General features: G+C 41.9%; 1 protein-coding gene across 2 annotated transcripts in view; it reads right to left on the bottom strand.

Moving 5' to 3' along the window:
* kcmf1 (potassium channel modulatory factor 1) overlaps window positions 1-13,994 on the bottom strand; it is a 144,328-nt gene that overhangs the window by 75,907 nt on the left and 54,427 nt on the right. For both annotated transcript variants that reach the window (XM_067983367.1, XM_067983366.1), the window contains exon 2: window positions 7,269-7,436. In XM_067983367.1, the coding sequence (XP_067839468.1) occupies window positions 7,269-7,436 (168 nt within the window). The remainder of the gene's footprint in view (window positions 1-7,268; window positions 7,437-13,994) is intronic.

The following is a 13,994-nucleotide window of genomic DNA, read 5'->3' as shown; positions in this document are numbered from 1 at the left end:
TTCTTGCCCAAGGAGAATCTGGCATGGTAGGGTTAGAACTGGAAGTTCTGCTGATGCCTTTAAAAGCTTTTCAAAATGGCATCCCATTGGACAACAAACAGGTCATACCTTGCTAGTGTATGTCCATATATCTTTTCTGGAAGTCTGGCATACAAGCAGATGCCCTCAGAGAGGCACGTAATATTGCAGAGGTGGAAATAAGCAATCTTGGTGATGGATAGGATGTGGGGTTTGAAGCTCACCTCTGAGTCAACAGACATTAAACCTTTGCACAGTTTGGCTCATAAAGGATCAAATGAGTGACTGGGGGGATGGGGGGAGGAGTAAGTGGCAAGGAAGCAGAGTTGATAATTGGAACTGAAAACACTGCCTCTCATCCACAGTTGAAAAAAAATTGTGTGTCGTTCATTATGATGTCAAACTGGCAGTCTGATAGTACAGAGGTGGCTGTGGGTTTGAGAGGAGTGATGCAGAGGTAGAGTTGGGTATCACTGGCATACATATGGAGGCTGATCCCATGCCTGCAGAAAATGTCCCCAAAAGGCAGGATGTAGATGAGGAAAAGGGTGCCAAGCACCCTTGGGGGACTCCAGCAGTGATGGTGCAGGGACATGAACAAAACCATTGCTGGAGATGTGTGGGCTGTGTTGGAACAGTCATGAGTGGACAACTGAGAAGATGTGATGGAGGAGTATGATGTGGAAATGTTGAGGGCAAATAATGCACTATGGTCACAGTCAAGGTGGACTTGGCCGGAGCTGTCTCAGTGCTGCAAGAAGACTGGAAGCTAGACTGGAGAGGATTACTACAGGGAGTTTTGAGAGAGATTGGCACGCAGCTGGGAAGCGACAACAGATTCGAAGACCTTAGAGAGAAAAGGGAGGTTAGTGATGGGGTGGTATCAGGAGAGAAGGGATGGGTTGAGGGTGGGTTTTGGGGACAACGATGCTGATTTTGAAAGGGGGAGCAATAGGCCTACGGAAAGGAAGATATTAATATGGGGGCCTAAAGGGGAAGTTCAGTTGGCGGGGGGGTAAACTAGCAGAAGATGGAGAGAGATGAATATGGGGAGAGCATGGAAGAAATGGGGTAGAAACTGCAATGCCAGGGAAACTGGATTGGAAAGGGGTTTCTGAGATGAAGACGACGTTAGGACCTGAGGGGTGAATAGTTCCTGGGAGGGGGTTGGGGTTGGGGGTGGAGGAGCTCCTGGAAGGGGGTTGGGGTTGGGGGTGGAGGAGCTCCTGGAAGGGGGTTGGGGTTGGGGGTGGAGGAGCTCCTGGAAGGGGGTTGGGGTTGGGGGTGGAGGAGCTCCTGGAAGGGGGTTGGGGTTGGGGGTGGAGGAGCTCCTGGAAGGGGGTTGGGGTTGGGGGTGGAGGAGCTCCTGGAAGGGGGTTGGGGTTGGGTGTGGAGAAGCTCCTGGAAGGGGGTTGGGGTTGGGTGTGGAGGAGCTCCTGGAAGGGGGTTGGGGTTGGGTGTGGAGGAGCTCCTGGAAGGGGGTTGGGGTTGGGTGTGGAGGAGCTCCTGGAAGGGGGTTGGGGTTGGGTGTGGAGGAGCTCCTGGAAGGGGGTTGGGGTTGGGTGTGGAGGAGCTCCTGGAAGGGGGTTGGGGTTGGGTGTGGAGGAGCTCCTGGAAGGGGGTTGGGGTTGGGTGTGGAGGAGCTCCTGGAAGGGGGTTGGGGTTGGGTGTGGAGGAGCTCCTGGAAGGGGGTTGGGGTTGGGTGTGGAGGAGCTCCTGGAAGGGGGTTGGGGTTGGGTGTGGAGGAGCTCCTGGAAGGGGGTTGGGGTTGGGTGTGGAGGAGCTCCTGGAAGGGGGTTGGGGTTGGGTGTGGAGGAGCTCCTGGAAGGGGGTTGGGGTTGGGTGTGGAGGAGCTCCTGGAAGGGGGTTGGGGTTGGGTGTGGAGGAGCTCCTGGAAGGGGGTTGGGGTTGGGTGTGGAGCAGCTCCTGGAAGGGGGTTGGGGTTGGGTGTGGAGCAGCTCCTGGAAGGGGGTTGGGGTTGGGTGTGGAGCTGCTCCTGGAAGGGGGTTGGGGTTGGGTGTGGAGGAGCTCCTGGAAGGGGGTTGGGGTTGGGTGTGGAGCTGCTCCTGGAAGGGGGTTGGGGTTGGGTGTGGAGCTGCTCCTGGGAGGGGGCCAGAGGAGCTCCTGGGAGGGGGTTGGGGTTGGGGTTGAGTGAGGGAGCTCCTGGGCAGGGTTTGGGGGTGGGGGGGCGGGAGGGAGGGAGGAGAGAAAGAACGGTTAGGGAAAGAGATGAGGAAGGGGAATGCATCTGCCTAAACCAATATAGTCATGATGTGGAGATGCCGGTGATGGACTGGGGTTGACAATTGTAAACAATTTTACAACACCAAGTTATAGTCCAGCAATTTTATTTTAAATTCACAAGCTTTCGGAGATTTTCTCCTTTGCCTGAGGAAGGAGAAAATCTCCGAAAGCTTGTGAATTTAAAATAAAATTGCTGGACTATAACTTGGTGTTGTAAAATTGTTTACAATTGTAAACCAATATACACAGGGGGATTCTTTTACAATGAATATTTGGAGATTGGGAAATCATTCCTTCCCGGACGTGACTACATAATCAGCCAATTCTTCACATTTATAGCAGACTACTCAATGAAACAATTTTTTAAAAGTTAAAACAAAAAAAACCTAATTTCAAATTGTGCATCATTTTTATGTCGCTGGCGGATAAACTTCAGAGACCATAATCCAGGACAAAATGCGTTGTCACTTAGAAGAACACGGGTTAATAAATGACAGCCAACACGGATTTATTAAAGGCAAATTGTGTCTGACAAACTTGATTAAGTTCTTCGTTGCAATAATGGACACAGTTGATGAAGGTAGTGCAGTTGATGTGTATATGGACTTTCAAAAAACATTCGATGAAGTGCCACATAATAGACTTGTTAGCAAAATCGAAGTCCATGGGATTCAAGGGACATTGACAGCATGGATAGAAAATTGGCTAAGACACACAAAGCAGAGTAGTGGTGAACGTTTTCTTCAGACTGGCAGGGAGTACACAGTGGTGTCCCCCAAGGGTCGGTATAAGGGCCACAGCTTTTTCTAATATATATTAATGGATTGGGTATAGTTGGCATAATTTCAAAGTTTACAGATGACACAAAACTTGGCATTGTAGTAAACTGTGAAAAGGATAGTAGCCGCCTTCAGGGGGAGAGACAGACTGGTGAAATGGGCAGACACATGGCAGATGAAATTTAATGGAAAGAAGTGTGAAGTGATGTATTGTGGCAGGAGGAATGAGGAGAGGCAATATAAACTAAATCGTACAATTTTTAAGGGTGCGGGGTGTAAGGGAACAGAGACACCTGTGGTTTTGTATATACAAATCTTTGAAGGTGGCAGGACAAGTTGTTACGGATTTTTAAAAAAAGCTTATGAGATCCTAGGCTTTATAAATAGAGGCACAGAATAAGTATAGAGTAGGCATAGCGTAGAGGAAGTTGTGGTAAACGGTTATAAATCACTGGTTAGGCCTCAGCAGGAGTATTGTGTCCAATTCTGGGCACTACACTTTAGGAAGGATGTCAAGGCCTTGGAGAGGGTGCAGAGGATATTTACTACAATGTATGAGGGATGAGAGACTTCAGTTATGTGGAGAGACTAGAGCAGCTGGGATTATTCTCCTTCAACCAGAGAAGGGGAGATTTGATAGAAGTGTTCAAAATTATGAAGGGATTTGATAGAGTAAATAAGGAGAAACTGTTTGCACTGGCAGGTGTGTCAGTAACCAGAGGACACAGATATAAGGTAACTGGCAAAAGAACCGGGGGGAAGATGAGGAGAATTTTTTTTTTTTTTTACGCAGCAAGTTTTTATGATCTGGAATGCACTACCTGAAACGGTGGTGGAAGCAGATTCAATAGTAATTTTCAAAAGGGAATTATGTATACACTTGAAAAGGAAAAATTTGCAGGGCTATGGGCAAAGAGCAGATGAGTAGGACTAATTGGATAGCTTTCAAAGAGCCGATACAGGCACAATGGGCCGAATGGCCGCCTCCTGTGCTGTAAGATTCTATGCTTTACAACCTCCCAAACCAGGTTCCACTTGCAGACCTCTGACAATACCAATAGGTGCATAAAAACAGTCAAGCACACATATCCATCAACTTTCCCCACTTCAAAAGGAGCAGCTCACTAACAAGCTTTTCCGATTTAAAATTTACCATTGCATGAATTGCTGATATCAGTTTGCATCCACTTTGAGTGGCACAGAGCTGAGCAAACCAATGTGCTATACAAAGCAGCCTAGCCAAACTGAAATTGAATTTTAAAAAAAAAATACTTGGCAGCCCAGTGGTTTACTGCTGATATGCTCGTCACAAATTTCAAGTTGGGATAAAAGGAAGCTGTGGACATTTTTAACTGGAGCCCAAAACTGAAAATTGAAGTTTAAAGCTGCATTTCAGCTGCCTGAACTTTCCTTTGTCCAGCTATAATTCCAACGTTATTGTTAACAGGACTTATAGGCTTCAGCAACCCCTGCAGGAAATTCCACATTTTAGTCATAGCGCTTGAGAGAGGCATCCTTACATCACTATTAGGACAAGATAGTTTTAGGATCATCATGGCTTGTTTAGCAATAAAATTATAGGCATGCTAAGAAAACTGTCCAACTGGCATTTCAATATTTCTGAACAGTCACGTAACTACAATTTCCAATTCACCATTTTCAGAGAGAAGAGATGCTTACAGTGAACTAGCTGCTGTTAAATTTGGTGAAAAGCTTAGTTAAATTTTGGCACGGCACAGCACTAAGCTGATAAGCTTGGCTGGCACTGCACTCAATATCCATCCCCTCCACCACCAGAACACTGTGGCTGCAGGTAAATACTATCTACAGGATGCACTGCAGTAACTCATCAAGCTTACATCAAAAGCACCTCCCTCCTCACAACCTCTATCACTGAGAGGGACAAGAGCTGCAACATTACAGAAACAAAGAGCCTACAAGTTCTCCTCCAAGTCACGCACCATGCTAACTTTGACATATCGCCATTCCTTCACTGCCGCGTGGTCAAAATCCTGCCATTCCCTACCTAGCAATATCACCACAAGGACTGCAGTGGTTCAAGATGACGGCCCACCAACACATTCTCAAGGCAATTAGCGATGAGCAATAAAATGCGGCCTTGCCAGCATTGCCCACGGACTGGGAACAATTTTATTTAAAAAGCAATGCATAATTCTTAGTAGTGTGCAAATGAAACTGTTTTGAACATGGCATCTGTAAAGAAAAAATAATGCGTATGAGGAGTGCCCTGTGAAGCTTAAAATCTCTGATCAAATTGCTACATTTAGATTTGGTTTGAGTTCGTGTTCATAGCACCACCATTATACCACAATTCCCCTCTTGGTTCTGAAGTGATGTTGGGAAAGGGCAGTGAACCAATATGTCTACACCCATTGAAACAAGGATCTCAAAACATTTAAAATGTTTGCCAGGAACTAGATGTCACCACTATTCTGAACATAATTTTAATGTTTGTTGAGATTTACCATGAGCTGCCCCCTATGTAGAGGCACTTTTGTTAAAGGCAATATAGGTGCACCTTCAAGAGTTAAAATATAAATTATTAAACTGTTTCATCCATTATATTAAAAAAAAGTGAGTGCTCTCAACATGCCAAAGGTACTCCACCAGTAGGTGGCGCTGTAAATGTAACATTACATTGAAAACAAAGGGGTGCCACCCAAGGTGACAGCCCCAAACACTGCCCTGAATAAACCGTAGGGATTCCTTTTTAGACAGAGAAAAAGTGGCCTCCCAAGAGCAGGTAAATACAGCAGATATTACTGCCAATCAACATTTGTGCTCAGGTTTTTAAAATAATCAAATTACCTCTGAAAATTCCATTATGGCAGACACGCCCAGAATATTTTTATAACAGTGAAAACTGTGAATGAAAAATGTAAACTGGACTCCGAGAACCAGAAAGGAATTGAGTTCCCATGAAACCCAGCTGTAGCCAAAGAATGGAACAATGCACAAGAAAACAGTTGCCAGGAGTCTCTGGCTTGGAAGGAGAGATTGTGCAGAAACCACAGCAAAGCAAAATGACTGGCAAGGGTATAGCAGTGGCTAAAGCAAGCCACCAAACCACCCCCCTACTCCGTGACCAATCATCTACAGCAACCCCCGTAACCTCTTTTCACAAAATAACATGCTCCCCTCCAATGCTGCTGACCGCAAATTGCAATCATCCTCTACTCTACCAATGAGCACGGATGGAAGCTATCAACCCTGTGCCTCCCCCCACCCTATAATGAAGGCAAATGCAGCAAAACAGGAAATGGACAATTTCCATCAAAGACTAGATCTAAGGGTCCAATTAAAAATTAGCAAGTGAGGACATTTGCTGTGCAAGCCTTGAGATTGACACCAAAATAACAGTACGCTAACCATATAAGTGAAGAGAGCTGGAGGCAGCACCATAACCACATAAACTCTCGTGATGAGCAATAACGCTCCCCCCACCCCCAGCTGAGCAGTAACCACTCACAAAATGCACATATGCTTCCCCCACTCCAAGCATGAAATAACAAACACTCACCCCTGTCAAGCAAGAATCCAGCCTCTTCACCTGAGCACATCTTCCCCACCCTCCCAATGACTATCACTTAGCTGATTGGAGCCAACCTCCCCATCCTCTCCTACCACTTCCCCCCACCCCCGCCCCCCTCATTCTCACTCTACCTCCTGCCCTCCACCCATCCTCCCATCTGTCTTCCTTCACCTCCTTAGTCCAATTCAATTACCAGTCATTCTCTAACCCTGCATTTGGGCTTGACTACCTATGTGCAATCCCTTGAGACTGACTAGTATATGTAAAAACTAGCCAACATGTCACATAGAACTTATGAAACAGTGCAAGAATTTTGGATCCTAAGGCTCCAGGGGCGAAGCATGTTTGTGTGATGAACTACCGAGTTCACTACAAATGTCTGGCATATGCATGTATACAGGATGCTAAAGTTAAGGCCAACTCTCAAGATGCCAAAAAAATGGGTTTGTAAACCTCAGAACATTTTACTGGCAGCTAGAAAAGGTGCAAGGATACAGAATTAATTGGCTTATCACAATGAAATCCCTATAAAATGCAAATCTTCTATACACATTTTATTAAAACTTGCTCTCCCAATTACTCAATTATAAAGTTTCCATCCAGCCTTTCAGAACAGTGCACTTTTACTCACATTGTACAAGAAATGCAATGAAACAATCGTTAAAAATACTTACCAAAATCTACTCTTGTTAATATGCACTGCATTGGATGGTCAGTTGTGTGCCTTGTAGTAGTGGCCCCACTTTCATAACAAGATGCGCACAGGTCGTAGTCGTAACAAATTAAGCACTTATATCTGCGGCCTCGAAAATTTCCTTTTAAACATGCATCACAGCTGACACCTAGAAAACAAGGAGGAACCACAGGAACCTTCAATGTTTATTCAGTTTTTCGAAGAGGTCTTTTAATTGGTTTGAACAGAAAATGTACAGTAATGGATTTAGACTAGCATCCTGTAATTGTGGCACACAGCACACACTTTAAACAAATGCCCAAAAAGACTACTTTGGCTTTTAAATTGCAATAGCTCAGATTTTCTCCAGCTATTTCAATTCTTAAGGAACATCTGAAAGTCTTCACGTATAGCTTTAAAAAAATAACCATTACCTTTTATTCTATAAATTTGGATATTAGTAGAGAAAACTGTATTGAGGACAATATGTTTGCTATGTTGCATATTCTCAATTAGGTTTATTAATTTTCAACTTGTAGGAAAACTTACTCAACAACTGCAGACTTAATGCCAACACCCAAAACTTTATCAGAATGTTATGAGAGTTTAGGCTTGCAGATTTTACCTGTTATATTTTATATCTAATCCCCTCGATGGTAATCTGCCATAGTGTACAAATTGGCAGTGCAAGCCCAACACAGTGTCGTAATATTAATTCTCCGTTATATATAAATAACGTGAGGAAATAAAACAGAAATCTTGCTAACAGGGCATGAGCAGCGAGTAGAAAAATTTGCAATTAGTAATTGGTCATTGGTAACGGAAAACTAAGTTCTATCTTTATAAAATCACACATAAAAGGTTTCAATATTGCAAGAGCTTTAAGTTATTAAACAACATTAGCAAACTGGCACGATCTTGAACATCTTTTGCATAGGTGTTACAAGTTTAGGGTCTTGTCTTAGATATTTTCTTGGGTACGGGGGTGGTGGTCACTCCTGTTACTGGTCTGAGCCTTCTACATTTAGAGTGTGCCAGTACTGTCCAATATCTAACTATATATGATGGCATTACCCAGGGGTGTAACAACAGTATTCCCTTGTGATGTCAACTGGATATTAGTGTCTTTTGCATGTATTTCTTCAATCTCTTCAAAGGCAGACTGAGAAAAAGAATTTGGTTAAGTCAAGGCCTGGTACAAATCGTTGAGCTGCTTTGTTTCACAGCAAGTAAACTTACAGAGCAACAGCCATAACCAGATTCACCAATATCAAACAGCGCAGCTCGGCTAAATGTAACTATACAAAATAATGAACACACTATGCTTTCCAACATCAACGGGCATTTTACTTGACTGCAATAAAATATTTCCTGACTACCCTCTTGCACGCTAAACATCTGACCCTGGACAAAGCTTGCTTTGGCAGCTTTCTGTTTAAAGCCTGACCCTCTTTGCAGCCTTTGCTGGACCTGACTGCCTGCGTGTCTGTTTTTTTAAAATCACTCCATGTTCACAGTCTTAAGTCACCAAAGAATTTCCCAACAGAATGGGTCAGAGGTGTTTATCAATTGCCAAGACAGGCAAAAGATGTAGCTATATGGGTTAAAAGGCTGAAAATATGGACACTATACTGTAATACTAATTGACTACCCAAACAACTACATTATCCCACAGTGATAAAAAATGGTACTGTTTCAGACACAATTCAGTGTTCACTTGCACAATTATCAAAAAAATGGAATTTCCCTACCCTGAAAGTAGATGGCGAGAGCAGACATTCAAACAGGAACAGTGAAAATTGGTTGCTGAACCATTACATCTCATGATTAAGGGGCAACCAGTGCAACATTTGTATAAATATAGAACTTGTCTTGATAGAGAAGTTGTGGTAAATTAAGACTGAAAGAAAACCATGCTTACATTACTACAATCAGTAGCAACTTGTTTGAACACACTAGGTATCTCCTAGAGGTTGGTGCAGCTTTTGTTTTTTTTTGCTGGCTTGAGATATTTCAAATTGTATAAGCTATACATTAACAAAATGTAGTAAACTACCAGTAAAGAATATTTTAATTCTGAACAAATGGCTTTCCAATAGCAAAAAGTGTTGAACAACTGTAGAAATCAAACATTTAAAAAATTCCTAATTGCCTATAAGAAATTTGCTCTGGCTCACAGAAAACTCAATAAAACAAACACCCCCTGTAATACTGTTGAACCGGTGGTTCATAAGTCAGACGTCGTCCTTTACACTTCATTGTGCCGTCGTACTGATATTTTCAATTGTCATTTGTGGTAAATTTGCAGTATATTCACCTCTGGCTAAGAATAAACTTGGCTACTACACCACCGCTTGACCCTGGCGTCCTCTGGGGCTCTGAAACAGCAGACATCCATCAGACGGTGCAAACACCCAATGTGCAACTTGCCCTTTTCAGTAAGAAATCAATACTTAATATAGTGCACAGAATCAAGAAGGAGTGGGATCACAAGAACTTCTTAAAAAAAATTAGTTAAAAAATTAGGGCCCATTTTTTTTGAAAAGTGTTTAAACAGTGAGAAACTAGAACAGAGAGTGAGCTGAACTGTCATACATAGTTGAATTAATGTGATTAGTAATTCTGATATTAATTCAGGTCCCAAACACTAACAAGGCCCATAATACCAAACAGGTAGTTCCTCTGATGTTATCAGTACTTACTGAAATAGTAATATTCCCCAAAAAAGGATGCTAGAGATAATTTTGTTACTGGACTTCTCAAAAGGTTCGCTATGGTGACACTCAAAACCCTAAATTACCTCTATTATATCAATACTGAAACTATGAAAGCAAATACGGCAGCTTTGCAATAAACTGAGGTGTTAAAATTGCGCAAGTCATGATGTCATGCAAATGTCGCAGATCAAGACGTGCACCTTAATAGTGTACACACAAAAGGAACAAGGTGTTCTATGTCACATATCGGTTTCAGGTGGGTGATCAGCAGCTGAAGTGGCAGCTTAAAAAAACTCCCAAAACATTTCTTACTTGCCATAGCTTTCTCTCAAGCATCTCCATTATTGCCACGAACAGTACTTAAGGAATGAATACCAGGCCAAAAGGAATTTAACTTAAATCGATTATTTTCCACAGCAATTAGATCCAGACAGACCTCATTTACAGGAGAAACAGAAAGCAACTTCAAAAAGTTTGACATGGATGAAAAATAAATTTTTACTTAAATCTTTAAGGGAAAAATTAGTTTATAACTAATAAAATAACGGAGTGTCAAGGCATCTGTCTCCTCAAGCAACTGGAATATCAGGCTGCAGTTCCTGAATAAGAGAACTGTAATGTCTAAAAAGGGGTCATGAATGCAGAGATAATATTTTGAGCATGGAATCATTTTCTACAGAAAAAAGTAGTTGAAGCTTTTTTTTTTAAAAAACACATCTGCCTCATGCAACTTTCTCAATGATGGCAAAAAAAAGCTAACATTTTTAAAATTCACTAGATCTCCCATGGCATTGCTCACACTGTCCAGGATCTTAAGTACGGTATCCCTCAGCCCCACTGCAGCCTAAATCGATAGCAATCCGCCCATTGCTAAAATACAACAAAATTTACTGGAGAACTATATCATGGCTGATTTAAGGCAAAAATACAATAGAGTCTCTCAGGTATGCTTGGAATACTATTTACATGCACACTTTAAAATGTAAGTAATTTGATTTGTTTTTCCTTCCCCAAAATCTCTTATTCTCAGTTATTTACATTACACAAACATTAGCCCCCTTCAACAACAGAAAGCCTCACCCCAAACAAAACTTAATCAATTGTATTCTAAAATAAGGCTTGGACAACTTAAGAGTTTCCCCTGTTACCATGACACATGGGAAATGTAATACAACATGGCAGATTGCTGTTATGTTTAGTTCATCACTTCAAGATAAAACTAAAAACACAATAAGCACCAAGTGGAATTCCACTTCAACGGAATGAGAAACGATTGAGATTATATTCATTAAGAAAAATGCAAGTCACTTTTTGTAACAACTGCTACTTTTGATTATACTGCCAAAGGAATGCCAGTATTAAAAAAAATATGGGCACACAAATATTATGCAAATAAAAGGAAAGCTTGCTGGAATTGGCAGAAGTAATCAAAATTAAATTATAAAGGATTCTACTTAAAATACTGGGACTTAAGTAGAACATAAGCAGCAAATTGCCAAGGAGGAATCACCGAGCAAATGTTTCCTCCAGGGGATTTACAGCCAAGGGAGAATCGGGTGATTTCCCCGATCTGTGCCACATTAGAACCCTATCTACTAAGCATTTGTTTTAAAAAGAGGCAAAGAAAACAAATCAGTTTCATGACTAGCGGGGAAGACCAACGGAGGACATTAAACACATAAAAGAATGAGGGAACCCACACCAAAAGGTTGAATGAGGGAAGAAATAATTCTATCACATACAAGAGCATACTATGGTGAGTAACTCATGTTAAGATCAGTCTTAAAGGAGGAAAATCTAAGTACTTTTTGTTCAAAGTGTACACCCCTCCTTTTTCTAGACAATGACAGTCTCACTTAAAATCTTTGCTTTTTTAAAAAAAAATGTCTATCACCAAAATGGAAACCCGCAAGTAGGGTCCTCTCCCTTCCAGGACAATTACTTGAAAATATTTTTCAAAACTTATATTGGAGAAAAAAAACAGTACAGCTCAAACAGAATTACACAATTTCTATTTACTTTTATAAAATAAATTCTACTTCCCGACTTAAATATTCTTCTATTTTACTTTCTTTTGGATCACTTTTTTTTTTGCAGTATTTTGTTCTGTTGATTAAAGTTTTCCCTTTGGTATTTATCATCTATAGAGGGATATGGGCCAAGTGCAGGCAATTGGGACTAGCTTAGTGGTATAAACTGGGCGACATGGACATGTTGGGCCGAAGGGCCTGTTTCCATGTTGTAACTTCTATGATTCTATGATTCTATAACTCCGATAGGACAAGGAAATTTCTAACACTGAGGATAAAGCACAATGGTAAGGCAGAAGCCATGAACTCAAACATCCAGCTACTGATTTTCATTTGATATACCCCTCTTCCTGAATCATCCAACATTTTAGGTTAATCTTCATGACCCTGAGCTGATTGGGTGGCCTCCCACACTTCTTCAGTTCATGGAAATAGTGGAGAATGAGGAACACAGAGCTGGAGTAAAAAGGGCTTCCTCAACAACTACAGAAACTCTAATTTGCTAGACCTGGCCAACAAATTGACTTCTGTTCTTCCAAGCAACTTTAGTACATGTTCACAATTGTGATGGGAGGGCACATCCCAGAAAACTAGAGTTGATTAGCAATTTGCATAATCCAGGAGAGAGTCTCTGATCAAGGAAAGGTACTCTTGAATTCAAAGACATAGCAGGTCATCAAATGAGGCACAATTATGACCCACAAAAGGGTAATCTTCCATTTCGTACAGCCAAAAAAAACAGGACTTCCTTCCTTTCCAGCTTGCTGTCTCCAGCTACACTATCCCATGCCCCAAGGCACTAGCCCCTGCATCCCACCCAGCCTCAGCTTCTCTCTTGCCAGAGGAAACTGCACCAACTCCCTGACAACCTGTCCCCATCCCCAATTGCATTATGTACTGGCTGCCACCTTACTGCCTACCTTAGGCTTGCCAAAGGTAAGACATAGAAGTGAAGTTCGTCAAACAGACACACATCAGGAGGCAAAGACAAATGGAAGAAGATCTTTGCAGAAAGAATGAATGAGAGGGGAAAGTCAAAGAAACAGAGATGGAAAACCCAATGAAAAAGTGTGAACTATACAGAAAAGAGTAGGCACTGAATAGAAAACTATAAACACACTCAAAATTGGGATAGCAGAGAAACAGCTACATGCAGGAAAAAATAATTTTTTGCTCTAGCAATGCCATGAGAGTTCAACCTATTATACAGCACATTGTGTGTGACTGAGTACAACGTTCCTGTTTTCATAAAACAGCTCATCGCGAGCAATATCACATGCTGGATAAGAGTCTTATTTTATTTAAAAAGTTGGTTTTCTTGCTCCTGTAATAAAATCCAAGTTCTCTTCCGTGCATCCCTCCCCTATAATTGTTCAAAAAGTAATACTGGGCACTTTGAAGCGATGTGACAGTAAGAAAGGACTCCTGATAGGAGTTTCAAAATGGGATTGGAGATTTCTGTTGCTGTCTGTTTACTAGGGAAAGGAAAAGAATGTGCAGCTATGTTTAAAATGAGGAATGTTGATTAAGATCAGTGTACAGAAGTATCACATTTTTCATATATATATATATATATATATATATTTTAAAAAAAGAGGAATTTTTAATCACAGTGCTTGTGTACTAAAAATGGAGGACAAGGTGACAAAACTACAATGCACACTGCTGACCTAGAAGTTCGACCCAACACTGAATTTTTAAATATTTCCCTCTAAAGTTGCTCCACATAATGAACCATCTCATGGTAGCTCACATGGGCAGGCAACTTATTCTGCGCTATCTCCCATGCCATGCTCCAATAGTCTAGAGGGGAATCGTTCAAAGGTGGCCCAGGCTACATTGCCACCATGTTGCTCACACAAGCTTCACTGAAAATATTTTTGTGAAAGTTCCTTTACGAGCCACATCAAACACAGAACTTCCCCTCCTCATGTCCATGTGGTCTCAACCATTCGCTATTTTCACAGACGCCATAGTGAT

This window comes from Heptranchias perlo, chromosome 4 (assembly GCF_035084215.1).
Source record: "Heptranchias perlo isolate sHepPer1 chromosome 4, sHepPer1.hap1, whole genome shotgun sequence".
In the NCBI taxonomy this organism is placed as follows: Eukaryota; Metazoa; Chordata; class Chondrichthyes; order Hexanchiformes; family Hexanchidae; genus Heptranchias; species Heptranchias perlo.
This window is presented reverse-complemented; position numbering and strand designations above follow the sequence as displayed.